Source organism: Topomyia yanbarensis, chromosome 1, assembly GCF_030247195.1.
Source record: "Topomyia yanbarensis strain Yona2022 chromosome 1, ASM3024719v1, whole genome shotgun sequence".
In the NCBI taxonomy this organism is placed as follows: Eukaryota; Metazoa; Arthropoda; class Insecta; order Diptera; family Culicidae; genus Topomyia; species Topomyia yanbarensis.
This window is the reverse complement of record NC_080670.1, coordinates 203,500,150-203,522,881: the sequence shown is the minus strand read 5'-3', so window position 1 is coordinate 203,522,881 and position 22,732 is coordinate 203,500,150. Positions and strand designations below refer to the sequence as shown.

At 36.8% G+C, this 22,732-nt stretch overlaps 1 protein-coding gene across 4 annotated transcripts in view; it reads right to left on the bottom strand.

Annotated features, from left to right (window-relative positions):
• Positions 1-22,732, bottom strand: part of LOC131688709 (uncharacterized) — a 202,652-nt gene that overhangs the window by 51,216 nt on the left and 128,704 nt on the right. Inside the window, exon 1 of one of the 4 annotated variants that reach the window (XM_058973165.1) lies at positions 6,484-7,845. The exons of the other annotated variants lie outside the window; for them this stretch is intronic. Coding sequence (XP_058829148.1) covers positions 6,484-6,784 — 301 coding nt within the window. The 5' untranslated portion in view covers positions 6,785-7,845. Of the gene's footprint in view, positions 1-6,483; positions 7,846-22,732 lie in introns of those variants that run through there. 4 annotated transcript variants of the gene reach the window in all.

Sequence of the window (22,732 nt, the reverse complement as noted above, 5' to 3'; positions counted from 1 at the left end):
TCTTCTTTTTAAACAAAATAATTAAAATTTCCCCTCCCCTTGGTTGACAGATTTGACGGTATTGCAAACATCATTAAGCATATTGCGTGCATCAGTTTTAAAGAACCTCTGACACACAACTGCTTTAAAACGGTTAATGCCTTACTTCTCGATAGTGGTGCATCGAGGAGTCCGAGAGGGCTTATGGGCCTTTTTATGTGTTTTGTGTTTTTTCATACTCTACACCAGCTCTAACTAACGTTCAATCATGCGCGCTTGCATGGCAGCCTGGCGGGTTGACGTGGATTGACTTTTACTGTGGGCCGTGTTTGCAGACATTGTTCAATAGCTCAATGGCATTGTTGGTGAACAAGGCTCACAGTGGAAGTCATTGTGTGTCCATTAATCGGTCGACTTCGGCATCGCGTACAGACTAATAAAATAAAAAAAAATATATTAATGTATAATTAGACACTTATTAGTGGTTGTTTTGTAACAATTGTAGTCTTTAGTACTAGTGTGCAATTGTTATGTGCTATATAATAAAAAGTGGGCAATCCTTCAACTAATTAATTACAATCAACCTACCGAAGCACGTTATCCATTTCCGGTCAGCACAGCATGAAGAAGTTTTAACTTAGTGATAAATAAACATCATTTACTGGCATTTAGATGAGTTAAAGCAGTTTGATTACATGTTACATGGGCCCTTTTCTTCTACTTCATTAGTCTGTTTTTGTTGACTTTTATTACTTATCTTTACCACTACTCACGTATAACAAAAATAATATCGGTCAATTTATACACTTCTAATTAATATTTTTGCATCATTTTGTTTATTCGACATTTTATGATTCCTTTTATTATAATGTCTTAATTTAAATTCATACTAACACTCACTAACACAATTAATTGCATATTCTCTCATATACGTACAAACGCTCATGGCCTTCGTGATAGTACAAACCTGGTCACAAACACGAACATGTAGTTGCAGATCATCTACACATACCGACGCCCGCGATCTCGTCCACATTAAAACACTCTGGTAATTAAGTGAACATTGTAGCACCTATAAACTTACAAACGTGTTCTCAAGTATTAAACCACCCCTCGCGCGATCATAAATCGGTCTGGTTCGGAAGTCTCTACCCTAGCAGCCTAGACTCATGGCTTCAGTTGGACCAATGAAAAAAGAAAACTCATGTCGACTAGATAACACGTTCCATGGCGACACGACTGGTAATTCCAGTGATATGGAAGAACTCACTTTCTTCTAGCATCTGAGCCGTACATCAAAAATTAAGTATTAGATTCACGGTCCGCGCGCGATCATCCAAGAACACACACGAATATGTGAAAGGTCACACAATAGAATTTATACATGTGCAGTTACATACACGTTAGCAAACGCGACATACAAATGCACACGCGATTGAACACGTTAACGTAGACACGCTCGAGCCCTTCGCGATGATACACGCGATCGCCCGTCCGCACATAGCTGAACCGTACAGTGAATATCACATTTAGCATCACGGCCCGCTGCAATTGGCTTTAAGCAGTGTTTTAGTGGGTGACATTGCCTGTAAACTTCTGCAAATCATCTATAATTCGACTGGAGACAAGTGAACTCTGCTGAGTTTTATAGTACTGATGTAGTATTTCTAATTGCAAGTAGAGCTGGCTGCCCGTTTTTGCCCGTTCAAATACTTTTAAAACTGTTGCTAATTTTACTAAAAATTGTCAAATAACTTCTAACTCACAAGAGATAGACCAATGACCTTTTCTGGAAAGATATGTATCTTGATAAGTTGAACAGCTTTGTAGAACATGCTGAAGCTTTATCTACGATATTTAAGAAGCTATGTTGAAAAAAAATGTTTCAAGGGGTCATTCACAAACAACGGTCAAAGACTCGTGCAGTTAAAAAAATAGTTTTTTTAAAATTCAATTTTTAAGTCAAAATGGTCACCACACGGACAAAATATTCCCAAAATCGTGAATAAAGTGCCATGAATTCTGGAATAATCACGTTTTTACATAACAAAAACAGGACCATGAACAAATATCATGTGTTCTATAATTATGTTCAACTTCACTTCAGTAGCGTAACGCTTTTATCAGTGATTTTTTTATTTTGTGAACTTCAGTCACGGTTTCCGCTATGTCATTATCAAATCGATTTCGTGTACGTGAACTAGTTCACAACTTTATGAACACTATTCATAGATTTAGGAACATTAGTTCACAAAATCAAAAAATATTGTGAATATTTTTTCGCGAACTATTTCACGGAACTTGGAATTTTATTCATGAATCCATTCAATCCTCGTAAACTAAATCACGATTCCTAATATTTTAGTCACGATCCAATATCCATGCTCGTGAAATAGCCAGCAACAACAACGTGGAAATGTACATCAATAGCGGCGGGTTCGTACTAGTTAGAATAGTGCGAATTTCTTCGATTTTGGAATTTTGGCAATCGCCGGTTCAAAAATCAAGCAAGCTATCGAAACAAAAACTTCTTATATAGAAAGGTTACACAATCACTCAGAAAATCGACAACCTAATCCTGGCCAATTTGTTGTTAGACTAAGATAGGTTTACTGAATTTTAACAGTGGTGTAGCTAAATGCATGCGGCAAGGGGTAACCTCCCCTCCCCTTCTTATTACACAATCTTCACTCTACCCTCGCCCACTTCCGGCTTAGACCAGCAACTAGAGCTGTAGAGCTGGATTCTCGGAAGGGCTCCCTGGCAGAATCACTCACTACAATTGCAGACGAGAAGGGAAATTGTACCCACTAGGTCCCTTAAACACTGTTTATGACCAATTGCAGTGGACCGTTACACTGATTGTAATATTGAGTGTATGATTCAGATGTGCGAGCGTGCTCACGCTTGAGACCTAAGTTCTACAACGTTCACTTTATCATCGGGGTGTCTTTGTGTGAGCGAAATCTCGGGCGTAGTTGTGTGTGTGGATGTTCGCGATTCCATGTTCGCTTTTGTGTATCATCGCGAAGGGCTCAAACGTTTGCAGGTTAACGTGTTCGTTCGCCTGGGCTTTGGTAAGTCGCGAGTGATAGTGTGTAGCTTCGAGTGAATAAAATCGATTGTATGGCCATTTCAATATTCGCAAGGGTCGCGAATCTGATGCTTGATTTTGCGTGTACATTTCAGATGCTAGAAGTGCTTGAATTCATATCCCGGCCAAATCGCCCCCCCGTTTTCTAGTGCATATGAGCGTCATTTTTTAGAATTGATCGCTTGAAGGCATGAACTTTGCTGCTAGGAGCGAGGGTAGGGACTTCTGGACTTTACCAATTCATGAACGTGCAAAAACGAGTGTTTGTGTGTTCCCGCTTGAGCTTCCTCCCTGCTATCCCAGCCGAATATAATTACGTTTTTGAACTTTCTGTATCTGGCAATTCCAATTGTGCTTCCACAAATAGCCTTCGTATATACTACTAAAATGTACGTGGATTAACGACCAAAATTGACACATTTTTGCTTGCTGTTTCGGAGACTCAGGAACGTTGTTGAATGAGACGATAGTGTCCTCCACGACTGATATATTTCAATTTTGCCCGGACAAATCCAGTCTAGAGGCCGTCTGACATAAGCCATCAATTGATCCACTAGATTCCTACTCCTATATGTTAAGAAGAGACAAATTCTGTCAAAAATTCTCAAGATTTCTTAAGAAGCCATCAGCGATAAGATACCATAAAAGTGGTGACAGCACACCACTTTGAGGGCATCCCTTGGTGGTTTTTCGACAATAAATCTATACACTGGTCGCTGTGGTTAGTCTCCTGATGCTGTATGAACTCCATGATGCCTAGCTTCTTCCAAAATGGATTCGAAATATATTATTGAAAACCCCTTCGATATCAATCAGATTGCTAGAACATTTTTAATGTTCTAGACAACATTGTGTAAAAGAGTGGTGAACTGGTTCATGATACCTAGTACAATAGTTACGTCTGACCATTCGTGCTCGTCAAATAGTTCACAAAATCATGAAATATTATTCATGTATTCGTGAACTAGTTTATGACGCCTAGTACGTGATTTACGATCTATTTTGTGTGCTTGTAATATTCAATTTTCAATTTCGTGGAACATGGTAAGGAAATGTTCACGTGAACTCTTTCACAAAATTTGGGGAATTATTCGTGGAATCATTTTTTTTTTGCAGTAATAGGTACAAGTATTTGATGTAAGAAAACTGTTAGGACCTCGAACATCGTTACTCATTTGATAAGGTTCAGTGTGATGTCTTGACAGAAAAGAAAACCTACGTTAATCACAGCAAATCGAATTCGTGATATTATTCACAGAATAAAACGGCTGGTACCATGAACATGAGTCACATTACTCCACGTGTCATACTCGAAAGTAAGCTCCAGAATAAAATATTACGATAACGTGAATGGAAATTATGAAAATCATGACTATGATCTTGACATCATGAACAAAAATCACATAACTCGTGGCATAAATGTCAAAAATTGTAACTAAGATTCTGAAATCAAGAACATAAACATAAATCTTTACTCATGACTCGAATGTCATGACAACGTGAAAAGAAATTACGAAAATCATGACGAAGTCCCTGAAACCATGAACATAAATCACATTACTCATAACTAAACTATCAAAAATCGCGACTAAGATCCTGAGATCATAAATATGAATCACTCTACTCATAAATAAAATATGACGATAACGTGATTAAAAATTACGAAATTCGCGACTAAGATCCTGAAATCGTGAACATAAATCCCGCCAGCCCGACAGAAAAATCCGATTTTCAAAGTCAAAAGTAACGCCAGGGCGAACTAGTTTTTTGGAAACATAAATAGTTTCAAGAATACGAGGTTTATTATTCACAATTTCAGAAACCTAGTCACGATTTTCGTAAATGTTCAGTTGACGAAATTGCTTCTGCTCATAAATTTACGGTTTTCTGTGCAATGAAATCGATGGAGATCCTCCCTATCAAAAACAAGTACAACGTTTCAACCGAAACGGAGCTGGTCGAGTTTGATCTTCGTCTGTGTTGACATAGAACTACCTCGCATAATGAATAAAACGCTTTGTATTTCCGTTCCGAGAATCTTGCGGCGAAGTAAAGCAAATCCACAGATCAGTTACTTACAGCAGCATGTAAGCCCTCTCCTACACGCTAATTTCAATCATTAACTTTTAGCGAGATTTAAATCCAATGTGAATCTAACTACAGAACACGACTCAGATCTGCCACAGTACCAGAAAGCGGTCGGTCTGCGGCGCAGGGAGTAGAGAATGACGAAGCGGATTTTCCTCCGTACCAGAACCGCAAGCAAAGAAAAAAACTTCAGCTGACCATCACCACGGACAGCAAGCAAACTCATCCCGCTACCACATCTGGAGCTGCTCCCAAATGATTCACGCTGATTACATAGCGGTCCGAGGGGCCCATGAATGGTTTGTTTCTTTTTATTTAAAAGCAACAGAAGAAAAAAATCGCGTCCGACGCTTGAGGATCGAAGCAGCGATATAATGATTATTGTATGTATGGATGTAGGAAAAGGGGAAAGATCTACACCTGGATCTTGAAAAGTGGTGGGAAGTAAGACTTACCAAGAACTGATGACCGCTGGTAAGTGCTAGGTGCGAACAAATCAAATAAGAACTTTTAAAGTGCGCTGCAATTAAGCAGAGATGCAGAGGTAAAGGAAAAGGTATTGATAATGAGTCAGCAAATCCAGCATTGAATTTGTGAGTTGATTGATTCCAACCAGAGGAAAATTCAATCGAATATATTAATAACGTGAAACATACAGATCGGTAGATTAGAAGTGGCAGAGCCATTAGAAACTGGCTTAAAATTTTACTGACTAATCTTTTGTCTTCTGCTAATAGGAGTCGAGCTTAGGTAGCATTATTACGTAGCTCGACTCCTACCAGCAGAAGACAAAAGATTAGTCAGTAAGATTTTAAGACTGTTTCTGATGACCCTGTATATTTCACATCTTTGCTCTCGCTTGAGTACTATGCTTAAATATTAATAACTCTACGAGAGTCAATTTAATGGTTGGTAGATCAACCTGTGTAATCACATCGAACTGCATAATTAAGCCTGCATCAAGTTACCAAGTCTCAATCATCAACTTAAATTGCCCTCGTATGACCTTTTCGCTACCGGCAAAAAGTTCAAGAATGACGCCCAACTCCGGAAACCTCGAACGCGGTTTTAAAACAGAGGAACGATAGTTACAAAAACAACCGCAAATGACTAAAAAAAAGATAAGAAGGTACGAATGCCGAGAAGCGAAAAAGAAAAAAATCCAACAAAAACAACTTGTTGTATTCTGCTTTTTTCATCTGAACAAAGCGCAGATACAGAACCAGTTCTTATGGAACGTACACCCGTCCCTTCTCAGCACCAACAACACCAAGGGCGCCACAGCACCCCGATCTCAGTCTAGTAGCAGCATACTTGCTTACCTTCCGGTCCGCGTAGGCACTCCAGTTCGATGGTATAATCCCAGCATTCCATACTATTAAGCCGGGACAGAGATGACAGCGAGGGAGCACCGCTGCCACCTCCACCATTTCCGGTGATATCCCAAAGACCGGCGCCATTACTGTGCGTCGGCAGCAGCGGTGACGAGTGCAGCGGGGACTGTGGTCCCGAACCAGTCCCTTGTCCGTTCGTCGACGACGTCGTCGACACAGACGGTAGCGTTCCCGGAATACTGACCAGACTGGGTGGACCAGCGGCTCCATTGACACTACTCATCTTCATCCGGGAAGCACGGGGACACCGGCAGTGACCAAGGGTTCGTGGGTGCACTACTAGCCCCGCTCACTAGGGGTGGTTTGTGTCATGGTCAACCAGGTTTCGCTCTCGTTTGCTGCGCGATCGCGCACCGCAGATTAATTACGGATTGTTTTCAGTTTCACTGGACCCCGCACACGATAGTTTGGAAAGTGATTTTTCTATTCGGTTGGGCTTAGGTACGGGTATTTCGATTAATTTTCGGTACGGTGAGTTTCTCTTAGATCCGTTGACGTCTCAGGGTCGCATTGCGTGCCGCTCCGAACGCGATCAAAGTCTCGATCAGCATCCAAACCTCCACGGTTCTTTCAAACGAAACAGGCACGATCACACACGCGAACGAACGGCGGAAAAGCGGTTACCAAAGCGCGAACATTCGTGTTTATCACAATTTCACTGGCGGGTTGTGTGTTTTCCTACCCTCACTAGACACTCGGTAAGGGATCGAAGGGAAAGAAAAAAACTTTCAAAAGCCTACCGCGTTCATTGAGGCCTAACCGAAAACACGATCGCTGATCGCATGGGTTCCTTCATTCTCCGCGTACTGTGGCGTAATCTACCGAAGCGCCAGAGTAAAGCACTAAATTTCAATTTCGAGGTCGTTCATACTTCACTTCTCGACGCCGCTCGCGATCACATCTTCCACTTTTCTTCTTTCTTCCACTTCACCGACGATGGGATTGTAATTATCGTAATCACGAGAAACGCCAGTGTTTTCACCTGAACTGCACACTTACACGCCAATGTTCCAAATCTCACTGGAACGCGCGCGCACCTCACCTACCTAACACAATCGCTCCCACGCCTCCAGCAGCACAGATTCTGCCCTAGTCTCGCCGCGCAGAATCTAGCGCGCACACACTCGACGAACCTTCTTTCAGTGAAACTGAACCGCGTTCAAGGTTTAAATTGACAATAATTGAACCAACTGAGCGCAAAATAATGCAACAAAAAAAAACTTGGGCCCTCCAACGAGGGAGAAGCTACGAAACAACACACCTTACTTCAGCGAGCGCCACTGGACGACTGGAGGAGCCAGCAGCACAGCAGCTTAGCAGTGAATCACAATCGAACGGTGCCCGTCTGTCCGTTCGTTTGTTTCGCTACAACTGCGAGAGAGAGAGTCGCTTGCCTGAGAAAGGTGGTGAATTGGTGCGGCTGCACTGCAATTCAACCTGTTCTGTCTGTCAGAGTAGGCAGTGGTGATTTTCTTTCGCACGGGTGAGCGAAAAAAGAGCGAACTTGTTTGTGCGTTGGTTAGCTGGCGGAACTGTGGTTGGGTGACTGGCTGGTGGTTGCTTTGATGTTCGATAAAGCTGAATGGAGCTGGAGAATTTCTTATGTTCCAAGGCGTGTCGATATACATACAGGTAGGTAGGTAGGTAGGTAGGTGACAGTTGTTGGGTTTGTTGTCCGAATGACAGAAAGGGAGGCTGAAGGGAATTGCATGTTTGCATGTTGGCGCTTGACAATTTGCGTTTTTATGGGAGAGCATGGTGTTTTCGTGTGGGAGTTTTTGTTTAATGGAATGTGGTTAACCGCGGGTTTTATCATAGTTCATACGATGATCGCGGGTTCTGGTTGTAGCTGGTACTACAGTGAAGACCCGTTTTTATCAGCCCCTTGGTGAATTTTAGGTTGATAAAACCGGGACATTGATAAAATCGGGAAATATATTTTTCTTTCTTTTTGAGAATCCGAAGCTTTTAAAATATTCTTCTTTAGTCCGTAGATAGCATCCTGGAAAAAACTGCAGTTGTTCTTTAGTGTCTTTCTTGTCAACATTAATATTTGAAGCATATTATAATATGTCGCAAATATTAAAACGGCCAGGCCTACTGTGCAGAGTTGGGTTTGAAGATGTTTCAATATTATACGGCAATTGAATTCTAGAGAAAATTTTCAATAGGACGTAAGTAACATTGAGAGCCTCTCTTTGTTTACTTTCTCTTTCGTTTATTACGACTTCATCACAACACTTTGTACTAATTTTCCAGTACATATCGAAAGCCGACGGTTTTTACTACAATATTATGCAAAGAGTAGAGTAGTACATGTTGAAATGGCCGAGTAATGAACAGAAGAGAAAGACCTCAAAGAGAATCTCTCATTGTTACTTACGTCCTATTGAAAGTTTTCTCTAGAATTAATCATTTAATAAACAATTCAATCGACGAATCGTTTTGAAACTTGAATGAGGAAGAAACGAGGACAACCGTACCAACCGTTTCAGTTTGTAGGGAATTATAATAAACGTTGGGAGTGACTTTGCTAAAAAGGTTGATGTCACTCCTTTGGTTCTTTGGGATGTGACAGAGATATTTACACCTTGCATTGGCTCACTAAGCTTAGGTTAAAGCGCCTTTACCCGCTCATAGGCCTCATACCCTTTCCTGATTATTTAGCTTAAACTTCTCTTAAGGGAGTCTGACAATGCAAAATAAAAAAATGTATATTTTGGATCTCTAATATACGAAAAATATGCTCAAGAAAGGGTTTACTGGACTTCAATTTGGTTCATCTGCTAGAGCCCGATTTTTGCATTGTTGTATTATTAAGAAAACAAATTTACTTTAGAACATTTTGAAGAATTTTCCGCAAAATACTATTTTTAACTTCGAATAAAATGCTCAAACTTTATTTATGATTTTCCACTCAAATTGTTTTAATAACTGATGACAATTTTCTGTTTTAAAGTATTTACTATTGTTTGACAACCTCACCAATGCTGATTGGTCGGGCGCATCTATTGATCAGCCCTAAAAAACAGATGCTTTTTGGGTTCAGCTGCAAATGTCTGGCCAAATCAAAAAATTAATGAAATTTGCGATCCAAAGAAACCAAATAATTCTATAGTAAATGGAATTGGGAAAGAGAAGAGGCCATTGAAACAGTGTGAGAATATGCGCGAATATGGTGAATAAAAACACCGAGGTTCAAAAGCAGGCATGTTCAAATACTCCCTACAAGCGATCTTGCCCCAACATTTCTATGGACTTTTCTAAATACCACAGTGAACGAAAAATGGCACCAAAATACATGTAGAATAAAGCTAGCTCAAGACAAAGATAATTGGAGGAGTAAGATAAAAAATGGAAAAAGACGAAAAAGGATAAATAGCCTGCTTTAAGCCAAAGAGAACCAAGCACCTTTTTGAAATACATGCTCAAAAACCGCTATTGCATCCAATGTAGCACTAGAAATACCCTCATTTATATTTTGTTGGGAAGTAAAATAGCAAACGAAAGCAAAAAGGCGTTCCTCAACTTTCTATATTCATAATATGCTATCGAAAAATGAGTTTTGTTATTAAACATACCAGAAAAAATGTTCGCTTTGGGTCAACACAGCCCAAATGCCAAAGATGTGAAAACAGAAGAATAAATAAAGACAAATAGAGAAAAAAAAAAATGGACAAGGAAAACAGACATAGAGAGAAGAGAAAAACCAAAAAACAAATATCAAAGGAAAAAGGAAAGGGAAAAACAAAAAAAAAACATTGAACGTAAAGTTAATGTGCAAAAACAGGTTAAATTTAAAAGACGCCATAAGAAAAATAAAACCAAAACACAAAATGTTACAGAAAAGGCGTAGATTAAAAACATATATGGAAGAAAATAGTGACAAACAATAGGAAAATGATGAAGCCATTGAAGATCAAGCCAAATTTGAGTAAATTTATTCTTGAGTGTATTTCACTTATACACCGGATTCTGTTTTTGCACGCACTTTTTTTGCACGGTTTTTTTTTGCACGACTTTTTTTGCACGGTTTTGCAAAATAATACGATTTTTATGTATAAAATACCTATTTCGATATACAAGTTTAATGATTTGATCATCCCGTGAAAAAAAAACCGTGCAAAAAAAAATCCGTGCTATTTCGAGAAACCGTGTAAAAAAAATCCGTGTTATTTCGAGAATCCGTGCAAAAAAAATCCGTGTTATTTTGAGAAACCGTGCAAAAAAAATCCGTGTTATTTTGAGAAACCGTGCAAAAAAAATCCGTGTTATTTCGAGAAACCGTGCAAAAAAAATCCGTGTTATTTCGAGAAACCGTGCAAAAAAAAATTAATAGGCATTTAGTAACGGCAGATGAAAATAAATGGCATTGGATATTTGAAATGCAAATGGGGATGATCTGCCAATCTGTAAAAATCGCGTATTTTTCAATTTTAGGAAATGAGTTGTTATTCAAAATTCAAGTTATGGTAGTTGAAAATCAATAATTTTGGGCAATGATTTTTCTAGGATTGTATGCTTTTTAGATATCATCAAATAATATTCCGATTCATATATCACATCGCATTGGCAATGGAGCAATTGGTATATGGCCAAGTTCCCCCGGGTAGTGCCACTACACAAAGTATATTAATTTTGCTTGTTCAGTTTGATAAGCTAGAAACTGATAGCGGAGATTTTAATATGCAGGGATACGCAATACGTATTGTTTGGTCTGAGTAGATAACGACTGATGTTTCTTTTTATCAACCAATTAGTGATCTCTTGTTAAATAGAGCTTTCAAAGAGTTAAGAACAGGCACAAGTCTATTTTTTACTGAGATGGGACAAGTTGGTGCTGGACCTGTGGCCTTCGTCTGGTATGATCAATTCTCGTTGGTACGGATGTGTTCATGACTGGTTTGTGGATGTGGATGACTGGTTTGTGGACTTACAAGTGAACTGATCACTTCGCTTGGGCGGAGATATATGTGAATTCTGCTAGCTGTCGAGCTTGGATATGTTAGCTGGTTCCAAGAAGTTGTGCAGGACTGGCACCTACGAGAATGTTGATTGTTTTACTCGAGCTTTGGTTCTTGGAAATAACAAATCGCTTCCTCGGTGTGATATGTTCGAGTTGAATGCTCAGTGGTATAAATGTGCATTCGGTTCGAGCAGAATGGAGGATTGGTGGTCTCCGAGAGCAGATGCGAATAACTCTGAAGTATCCAATAAAGGGAGATTCTATCTGTGGAACTGAAAAATATTGTCACTACTCTAGCTTATTGGTACATCATAACAACTACCATTTAGAACAGAAATTTTCAAATTCTGTTATAAGATCGAGAAGAAATATAGCACAGTTGTAGTGAATAAAGTATTTGCGAATAAGGGCCAATACTGCTGGCATCTTTTATCATATTTATTAATAGTCAATTGATCCGCTTCAGACCTAGGAGACGAAAGAAAAGAATAAGTACAAGACAAAAGGCGGTTCTAATTCTAAATTGGTTTAGTATAGATACAGACGACTCAAACGCACTGACAGGAGAAAAATTTTCAGAATTAGACAAATTAGAGGACATCACACTTTTTGAGACACACATGCACAAAACTTTATCGTCCTCCTAAAGATCGGTGTTTAATTGGCAGATAGTCGCCATTTCGTACGATTTTGCAAAGTTTGCCTCGCGGGACGGACCGATATCCACCCAGGCACAGGTTGCAGTCGTTAAAAAAACTAGATTCGCTAAGTGTAAAGTAGCGAATTTTCAGCTTTGCAGGAAAGAATTTTTCATCAAAGTGCAGTTTTGGAAATTTTAATTGCAAAGAAGGGGTCTGTCAACATTGCAAAATGGCAATTGCTGCCTCTTATCAGGAAAGAGTATTTAATTAAGTAAAAGCCAATCAATAGGCCGTTGAAAATTGACAATTTCTGACATTTCAATTGCGCAAGAGAGTCTTTGTATCAATATGATTTTTTTTACTTTTCATGAAAATTCTTTTAATGAGAAGATAACCATTTACATGAAAAAATCGCAAAAAATGACAATTTTGATATTGTTGTCCCAGAATCGAACAATGTTTCGTACCAAACTGTATATGACCGCATACTGTTCGAAAGGTCTAGTTTTCTTCGTTCAAAAAATGTTACAAAACCGAAAATCGGCTGACAACGTAGCTAATTTTGTTGTGACAAAGGTCCCAAAAAAATGTTTTTTTGCTTCAAAATTTCGTGTGTACATTACTTTGTATCGCATTTGCTATACTAGTTCATTTTAAAAATTTAAAATCGCTGTAGCACAGTGTAATCTACAAAAAGTTAACAAACTCTAAATAGTTGAAACATTTTACCATTTTAACTATTGCTTTTCAACGGACAATAACTTCTTTTAACGAATAAAAAAATTTACATCTTTCTAAAAAAAACTCCTCGAAAAATTAAAAAACTTCTACTGGGCACATTGACAGCCCCCTTGTGCATTTAAAATGTCCAACAGTATTCATTGTTAAATACGATAACCAAATAGCTGTTAATAAAAAATTCAGATTTTTTTTACACGGTTTCTCAAAATAACACGGATTTTTTTTGCACGGTTTCTCAAAATAGCACGGATTTTTTTTGCACGGTTTCTCGAAATAACACGGATTTTTTTTGCACGGTTTCTCAAAATAACACGGATTTTTTTTACACGGTTTCTCGAAATAGCACGGATTTTTTTTGCACGGTTTCTCGAAATAGCACGGATTTTTTTTACACGGTTTCTCGAAATAACACGGATTTTTTTTACACGGTTTTTTTTTTGCACGGAACGCATCCCCCGTGCAAAAAAAGAATTTGGTGTATTAAAGATGCAAAATATGCAAAATTGAGAAGCATGAAAATGAAACATAACAGAAAAGTATCAAAAACACAGAAAATGAGACGATAATCGATAAAGGAAAAAAAGTGTAAGGAAAACTAAACACGCCGTCAAAAGGGGAAAAGTATCGCAATCAGTAATAAAAAGATAGATGACATTAAATTAAATGAAGCGGAATGTAAAAAGAGCAGGCATTGTAATTCTCTCTCACTCACGTGAGAAGTAGCTTATCCAATGTCCAACTTTTCCGAGATAAGATGAGTCGCAAAATTCTCCGTCTCCACAAATAGCGTGAGAATGATTTTCCGGATAAAATTTATTTGACTTTTTCCTTCTCACCGGAGAAGGTGATAAAATTTTAATTTCGTGGAAATCAATTTAAACTTAAAAAATATACACTTAATTACAAAGAAAAGCGGCAAAGAAGTATGATACTTGTTTTATCGTGTTTTGGAATAACGACAGCAAAGCAAAGAACGTAAAAAGGATACCGTGATAAACTCATTCACTCATTCTCCGGCTGTTTTATTTATCCGGAGAAATAACACGTTGTATTTATCCGGAGAAGTTGTGTGAGTGCCAATAACTTTTCGTGTGAAAATGTGAGTTTTTATTGTCGCAGTAGCAAACTATCCGGGCGCATTTACTCATATGAGCGATAAATGCAATGCCTGAAAAAGAGGGAGATAAGTTCAAGAAGGAAAAAATAATATGAAAAACGATCGCAGAGAAATGAAAAAAAAACGAAAAGTGAACAAAGAAAAAGAAATAGTTAACAGGGAAAGGAAAACTGAAGAAGAATGAAGAAATAGAATACAAAAGAAGTATGAAGAAAGAGATGAAGAAAAAATAGAAAAGAAAAAACAAGATAAGAGAGGACCAAGAATAAGGTATGCAACAGGAAAAGAAAAAAAAAAAAAAAGAACAAAGGAAAAGGGAGAAAAGTAAACTGGATAAGAAAAAGTGTAAGGAAACAGAAACGGAAGAGAGGCAAAAAAGGACACAGAAGAAAGGAAAAAAAGTCAAATGAAAAATAATGCGCCACGAAAAGGCAAACAGAAGGAACAGATTATGCATAACGGGAAAGAAACAAAGACACAAGAGCAGTCAACACAAAAAAGAATTGGAAAATAAACTTGAAACAAGGCAAAGAACAATGAAATAAATGAAAAACGAAATGAAAAAATGTGTCAAAAATAAATAAAAGAAACAAAGTGGAATAAGGAAAAAAGAGAACAAAAAACAAAACAATAAGAATAAGCAAAGCAAAACGGAAATCGGAAAAAAGTAAAAGGATTTTGTAATAGGGAAAAGAAACAAAAAAAGGAAAAAATCATTCGTGGAAAAAGGAAAAAAAAGGTTCTGAGAAAGAGGGCAGAAACAAGAAAATCTGCAGGAAAAAATAAAACAATAAAGAGAAAACAAAAAACTAGCATAATAAGCAAATACAAAAAGGAAAACAAAATAGAGAAAGAATAATAGGAAAAGAACAATAAGGAAGATGAGAAGAAGGAAAAGGTTAAAAGAAAACGCAGAAAAATAAACAAAATAGAGGAAAGAAAAAAAAAACGGAAAAAAGGAAAAGAAGGCGGGAAAAAAGGTAAAAATAATTAGAAGATAAAGGAAAAAATAATAAAAAAATAATAGAAATGAAGAAAAAACAAAAACAAGAATACAGCGGAATATATAAAGAGAAAATGTAAAATAGGATAATATAAAGCAAAAATGGAAGCTTACAATATAGAAAATTGGAAAAAGGCGAAATAATTTTTAACAGGAAAAGGGACAGAAGAAGCAAAGAAAAGCAAAACAAAAACAAATGAAAAAAGCAAAGGTTAAAGAAAAAACACAAAAATGAAGGACGATAAAAAATAAAACGAGCAAAAAAATGTAAACAAAAGAAACAAGAAAATATGTTCAAGTTGAAATTTTTTTCCAAAAAGAAAGAGAAAAAGAAAGAAAAGTAAAGGAAGCGAGATAAGAAATGATGTAAGGAAAAGATAAACAGAAAAACGACCAAAAAAGAGGGTATAGTGCCTATTTTTACTCTATTAGGGAATCATCGCCGTGCCATTTGACCCGATGCGTTGAACAAAGGTGGCAGATAGTGGTCTAACCAATGGCTTCCACTGGATAGGGTAATAATAGAAACATGGCGAAAATAGACTCATCGTTCTATTAAACAAGAAAATCGCAAAAGAACAAAATGAGAAAAAGAAAATAGAAAGGAAGAAAAAACTGAGGAAAGAAACGGGGAAAGCGGGAAAGGAACAAAAGAGTAAGGACAAAAAGGAAAAGAAAAAGTTAAAAGGAAAGAAAACAAGTAACAATAAAAAAACAATAAGTAAGAAAAGAAAAGAGTAGAAAAAAGGAAATATCAGGAAAAAAAAACAAAATAAGAAGTAAAAACAAAAAAATGAGAATCAAAAAACGGGAAAGCCTACAAAAAAAATAAAAAAAATGAAAACGAGGCGGAACTAAGAGAAAATGCTGAAGAAGGCAAAACAGAAAAAAACAGGGATGTTTAAGAAAGAAAAGAGGAGAAGCTAAAGTTAGGTGGAGGAAAAGGGGTAAAAGTAAAACCATCGGGAAAATAAGAAGCCTAAAGAAGAAAATAAAGAAATAAGAAGAGCGGAAACAAGGTGCAAAAATTAAATGAATGAAAAGAAACTGGTGAGAATGAAAAATGAAAAGTAAAAAACAAAAAATGGGAATAAAAAACAAAAAATAATAAAAGAAAAACAAAACAAAAAATTTAAACTAAAAAAAGAGAAAGGGAAAAGGTAATAAGGGTAAGTGAAAAAATAAGAGTATAGCGGAAAAGAAGAGGCAAAACGGCAAAATGGAAAAAAATAAGCAATAGAAAAATAAACAAAAACGAACAAAAGAGAAAAAAGAAAGCGAAAAGGTAAAAAAATAATTAATCAGAAAAACGGAAGACGATATAGAAAAACGAATACAAAGAGAAGGAAAAAAGAGAAAAAGGAATAAAAAAATGAAAAAAGCGAAAACTTTGAAAGGAAAAATCAATTGGGCAAAAGAGAAAGAAGGCCAAAGTGAAATGCAAACAAAAGAAAAAAGACAAACATAAAGCTAATTGGAAAAATGTGAAAGGATGTTACAATGGGAAAGAAAAAAAAGTAGACAAGGCATAAAATAAAAATTAAACAATTGAACATGGCAAACATTCTGCGAAAACAAAAAGCAAGGAACGGGGCACATAAAATTTACAAAATAAAAACAGAAAAACAAAAAAAAAGAATAAAATTAAAAAAGAGAGAAAAATATGGGAACGAAAAATACAAAAATGTTAATACTCAAAAGGATAAAAGATAAAAACAACAAAGGAATAAATGAGGAAGGAGGACGGAAAAGAAGACAAAAGGCAAAGATAAACAACAAATTAACATAAAAGGGAAAATACATAAAAGGAGATAGAATAAGGAATAAGGACAAAGGATCAAGAAAGGATAAAAATCAATACTAGCGAACACAGAACAAGGAAAGAAACAAAAAAAAAAGCGGAAAGGTACAGGAACAAAAGTGAAACAAAACGAGAAAATGAACAAATAAAAAGGTGAAAGGAAAGAAAAGAAAAAAGGCTAGCGTGTGAAAAAAGCAGAATGAATATATACAAAAAATTAACGGGAGATAAGGTAAGGTGAAATAGGTAATTCGAAAAAGACGTAAGGTAAAATGAAAAAAAGAAATCATAAAAAGAAAAACACAAAAGAGAAAAGAATCTGAGAAAAGGGAAGGGTAAAAAGAAAAGAATGGATGAAAAAAATAATACGAAGAGCAAGAAAATGAAAATGAAAGCAAAAAAAGAAAATCGGAAAAGGGGACAAGAAAAAAGCATGGAGAAAATAAATAGAAAATGGAAAAGAAAAAATTAAATCAAGAAAATAGAAATAAAAAAAAACAAGAAAAACAAAAAAATGAAAGCTACAAAAAATAAAACAAAATAGGACTGCGTTGAAGAAAAACAGAAATTGAGCTAAGAAAAATAAGTAAAAAAAGAAAAGGTTAAAAGATAAACAAAATGCAAAAGAATAAATAGGGAAAAAAGAAAGGGAATTGCATAAAAGGGGGAAAATAAGAACAAAGTAAGAGAGGAAAATAAGGCTGAAAAGGACACAGACAAAGAAGAGGAAAAATAAAAAAGATTAGAATGGAAAAAGGGAGAGCAAAAATTGAAAAAAATGTAGATATCTAATAAAAGGAAAAAAATGAAGAGAAACATTAGAAATGGAAAAGTATAGGAATAAACAGAACAAGAAAAAATCAGGATATCGTAAAAAAACTTAAAAATGAGAGGAAATGGGTGGAAAATGAACAAAAAAATAGCAAAAAATATATAAAAAGGAAAAATCATAGATAGCTAGGAAAAATGTAAACCAAGCAAAAAAAAAACAATCAGGAAAAGGTAAAGGTAGCAGATTGAGGTAAAAATTAAGAAAAAGAAAAAAAGAAAAGGTAAAAAGCGGGAAAAATAAGTATGTAAAACGGGAGAAAAATAGCAAAGAAATAATGAAAGAAAAATAATAAGAAAGAAAGAACACAGAGGAAAAGGAACAAAAGAACAAGAAAATAAGAAAAGAAAAAAGTAAGAAGGAAGAAGAAAAAAAACACAAAGCAGAAAGAAAAAAGAGAAAGCACAAAATAGTAAAAGTGGAAGAAAATATCAGAGAAAAAACAAAGGGAAAAATGATAAAGCAAAAAGTATAAAACGGACGAAGAACAAGTATTAACGAATGAAAACGGTTAAGAAATGATAATTAGAAGAAGGTGAAAGGATGTTTTTGAAAAAAGGAATATAAAAAAGGAAACTATGGAAAAGGACAAGGGAGCTAGAAAAGATAAAGTAGAAAACGGAAGAAACAAAAGCAGCATAAAATGTAAAGAGAAGGAAGAAGTTGAAAGGAAAAAGGTTTTATGAAACACAAAAGGAAAGGAAATAAAAAGAAAAAAAAGGACATGGAAAGGGAAATGGGAAAAAGAAAAAAACTAAGAAAGGAACAAAATGGGAAAGAAAAAAAATGGATAAGGTAAAAGTAAAACGAAAAAATCAATAGAAACAAAAAAGGATAGAAGCATGGAAAAGGAATGGAAATAGGAAATAAAAAGGGATCGATGAAAACATTCATTCATTGGACAAAGGAAAACGGCAAAGCAGACATGATAAAGGGGAAAAGGGCATAAGGAATAAAAGAAAAGGTAAAAGTGGCAAAAACAATACGCACAACAACAAAATTAAAACAAAACTGTAAAATGGACAGGAAAACAAGGGAAGAGGAATAAAAAAACGTTAGTTGTCGGAAAACTTGTGTTGTTCATCCGCATATAAATGCTCTGTTCTAACGGATGACTATACAGTTCAATTGAAACAGTTACTAGAAAAACAAACACCGTTGATGTAACAAAAGATACCAGCATCTGTTCAAGGTAAATTCGATGGCAGTCCAACTGTCATCGGTAATCAGTCACACAGTCGCATCTAATTAAATTCAAACTGTTAATTCAACGGACGGACTAGCGAATTCTCCACTATATCCACCGAATGCAGGTCCATCCAGCACCAGCTGGATGGCTAAAATTCGATTCGAACTATTATAGATGGAACGGAACGCCCTCGGACTAGCTGCTGGCAAGTAAACAGCTTCGATTTGTGTATGTTTTGCCTTCTTTTGAATGATTTGTTTCTCTTTCATCAGAATGAATAGAATCACACCGCGCTGGCATACGGTGTACTGCAGTTCGTTCCACTCGTTTTGCTTTCACAGACAAGTGATGTTAGATGTTGACTTTGGTCAAGAATATCACACCAACTAGTTAGTACAGTTCTCGACAAACACATGATTACCGCCGTAAAGCCAACTGTCAAAACTCTCTTTGAAGGGAAATTCCGGACTACCAACATCTGTGATTGGCGAGTAACGGTTTGTCAAAGAAAATTTTGACAGTTGGCATTAAGCCAATATGTTTATCGAAAGTTTTCGGATAACTGTAACAGATTTTTAAAATTATTCACTTACTCTTTAAGTGTTGAAAATTTCCAGAAAGAGAACAGTAGATATCACTTGCGATCCTGTATGGCAACACGGTCGTTTGAATCAAAATTTGTTCGTCCTCTGACGAAAATGATCAGAACGAAATAGCTGTGTATATGGCTCGATTTTGACATTGAGTTCTTGGGTCCATTTGTCTGTGGTCATCGTAAACAACCAAAAACAACCGGTGGTACCCGACAACGAAAGGTTGAGAATTAGTTGAAAAACTGACAAAAAAAAAACTTTTCGCTATGCCACGGTTCAGGGACCGCAAGTTTCTCAGCCTGAATCCAGAACCGTTTATTCGATATTTAATTTATTTATCCGCCCTCGGATTGTATTTGTGTAGTATTTTTTTTCTGTGACGATTTCTTTCTTCCTTTAGCAAGCGTGAAGGTGACTCAACTTTTGCGCTGTGGCGGACGGAGACTTGTGTGCGGTTCGTTACACTTTATCGGTCAAAATTTGTTACCGCGGATGGCAGCTTTGCGGGCGCTAATTTTACCGGTTCTACGATCAGATTTATTTATTTTATGCATTGTTGTTATTCAAGAAACGTATCACCTTAAGCTTACCGCCTAACCTGTCTAGTTAATTCGTCAAAAAGTTCCAGCTCGACTCTTACCTGTAAAGTAAAAGAAAAACAAGAATTAGTTCCCGTTCATCGAAAGTAATGTAACGTGAAGTGCATAACTCAAATAGAAGAAGAAGAGACCCCTTTCATAACACACTTTTTTGTTCGTCAAAAATATACTATAACTTATCCGCCGCAACTTAAAATTTCGTCGTGCGAAAATCGACAAACTTTCCCGTTCGCGTTCCAACATTCCCAAAGATGCATATGATTTTCCAGCGAGATAGAGAGAGAGAGTGAGAGCACGCGAACGAAAAAGAACACCCCGGAAAGCAGAAAGATGCGTCGTAAACAGCAAGCAGAAAAAAAAACAAAGCAACCCGTTTTTTATAATCGCCTGTTGTGTGATCGTTTCGTTCTCTTTTCTGCTAACGCCTAAAAACGTCATCGTGCGGTGATTTGCCGTTTTGTTTTTAGTGTGCATTTTTATTACTCTCGTCGTCGTCGTCGTTGTCAAACTTTTTGTTCTTTTTTATCTTTTCTGCCACACTCTTGTTAGGCGGGTGGGCCGTCCCGAATGAGGAAATTGTAACTTTTTAAATGTTCAAGCTCTGAACTGAGCCGCCGCCGCCAGACGGCCAGGAGTTTGATAATCGACGTCGACTGCGAGATACAAACCGACCGATGATAGCCCCACGTCAGACTCGTTTTTGATGCAATTTGGGGGGTTTTGATGTATTGTGTATTTCTCAATTACCGAACGTTTACCGGGTGATGAAAAATATTAGTAATCAGTTTTTATCGCCGTCGGTTTCGATCGGTGGAGGCTGAACCAGACGAAAAAGGCGGCCTGTGGGAGTGATTCGGTTTAAGTGCAGGTTGGTTAATTGTTATTGCTTTTGTTGTGATTATTTTTGCTGATTTTGTATTTCAATTAGTGAACTGTGTTGTAATCGGTACCTAATTAGACTTCTTTGTTGAGAGCGTAAATTTAGTCGATGTTTCAACATTCGGTGTTACTAACATGATCGACTAGCTGGTGGCTTTTAATAACCAGTATGATCAAATCTATTTCAAATCAGAGTGAAAAAACAACGCAAAGAAAAATAGCACTGTTAGCAATCACGTCCGATGTTATCAGAGTAGGCAGTTGCTTAATTTGATTTGTTTTTGACAGCTATAAACGGTATCCGAAGTGGAGTCTCAGCTGTTCGTTTTCTTTGAGCTTTTTTAGAAACAAAAATAGAATTTGTAAAAGAAACAGTTTTTAAGACATATTGGAAGAAAAGGAATCATTTGTTTTTCTTTTTCATTCATACAAACCACGAGAAGTCATTTCACAGATCAGCAACTGTTTTATTCCAATTGAAGCTTTAAATTGGTCTCACCTGAGCTACGACCTTGTGCCGGTATACACATAAGTTGACTCGCAACGGAATCATAGCAGAACGAACGAACTGAGAACTTTAACTTTATCCAATCTACTGCAACCTGCAGAAGGAAAAAAAAAAAAAGATTGTCTGCTCCATTAGAAGACGAAACTCCTGCAGTTTTTTTTTTCACTGCCTTTGAGGTTCGGTTTTCCGTTCAATCAACCGCAACGGATTACGACGGTTTTAGCGTGTAAGTGGTCACGCCACCTTCACCAGTCAGCAGTAGTGCCAGGTATTATTACGATTGGAGATTAATGTAAGCTGACTTGACTGACGTTTGAAGCTCGGATCCTATCCAGTCAGCGAAGTGATGCACTCGAACGGATAGACCAAACGTGGGTGCGCGGATGAATGAACTAAAACCGAAAGCGTCCGCGGCGGCATCATATCTCGGTGAAGTCGAAAGCCCATCTTCACGTGCAGCTCTATTTCACAGTGACTGATTGTTACTCGGGCAAAAATGATAGTCGTCGTGCCGTAATAACTAGACGGGTTAGCTACTGCGACAAGGTTGGATTGATTAAGCTATTTACTGCTTGAAATCCCAGAAGATTATCCTAGAACAGATGAGAAACACAGTCGATTGCGATTCCAGGTTTACCACATAAGCTGCTATTGACACCTATTTTTTCGAACCGGAATTTCTGTTGCTGAGATATAGGTTGAGCTATTGAGCTGAACCATAAGTAGCAATTGATTTCAAGGGTTGTAAGATTCGGCCATCTGTTAGCGAAGTAGAATGGTTAGTGATAGAGAAAATATGACACTTTCCGGAGCTGGAAGCCAAGTGTCTACAGTTTCATCATATCAGAAACGTGAAGGGCACAAATCCTAACTTAAGGGGTTACATACAATTTTTTTTTTAGGAAATCGATTTTTTTATCTGAAAGTACAACTTCTTGAGAATATTCTCTAAAATTTTTAAAGAGATCCGAGAAATAGATCAAAAGTTACAGCGCTTCCAAGCGCACTTTTTCTATCAAGAGCTTTGGTAACTTGAAATTTTAAACTCGATTATCTCGAAATGTCGTTGTTCCAAAAATAGTTTTTCCGTGATCACGATTGCCGAGAAACCACTCAACCGATTTTCTTCAATTTTTGTTTCAATTGATTGTAATTAATTTTTCTCGTACCTAAACGATTCCTTTTTTATACATCAATTTCTGTTCTGAGGATGAGAATTTTTAATACAATTTTTAGAGCTTGGAACAGCGATGTTTTAGAAAAAACGTTCCCGAATGCAGGAAAAAAATTATTATCTATTCAACTAATCGT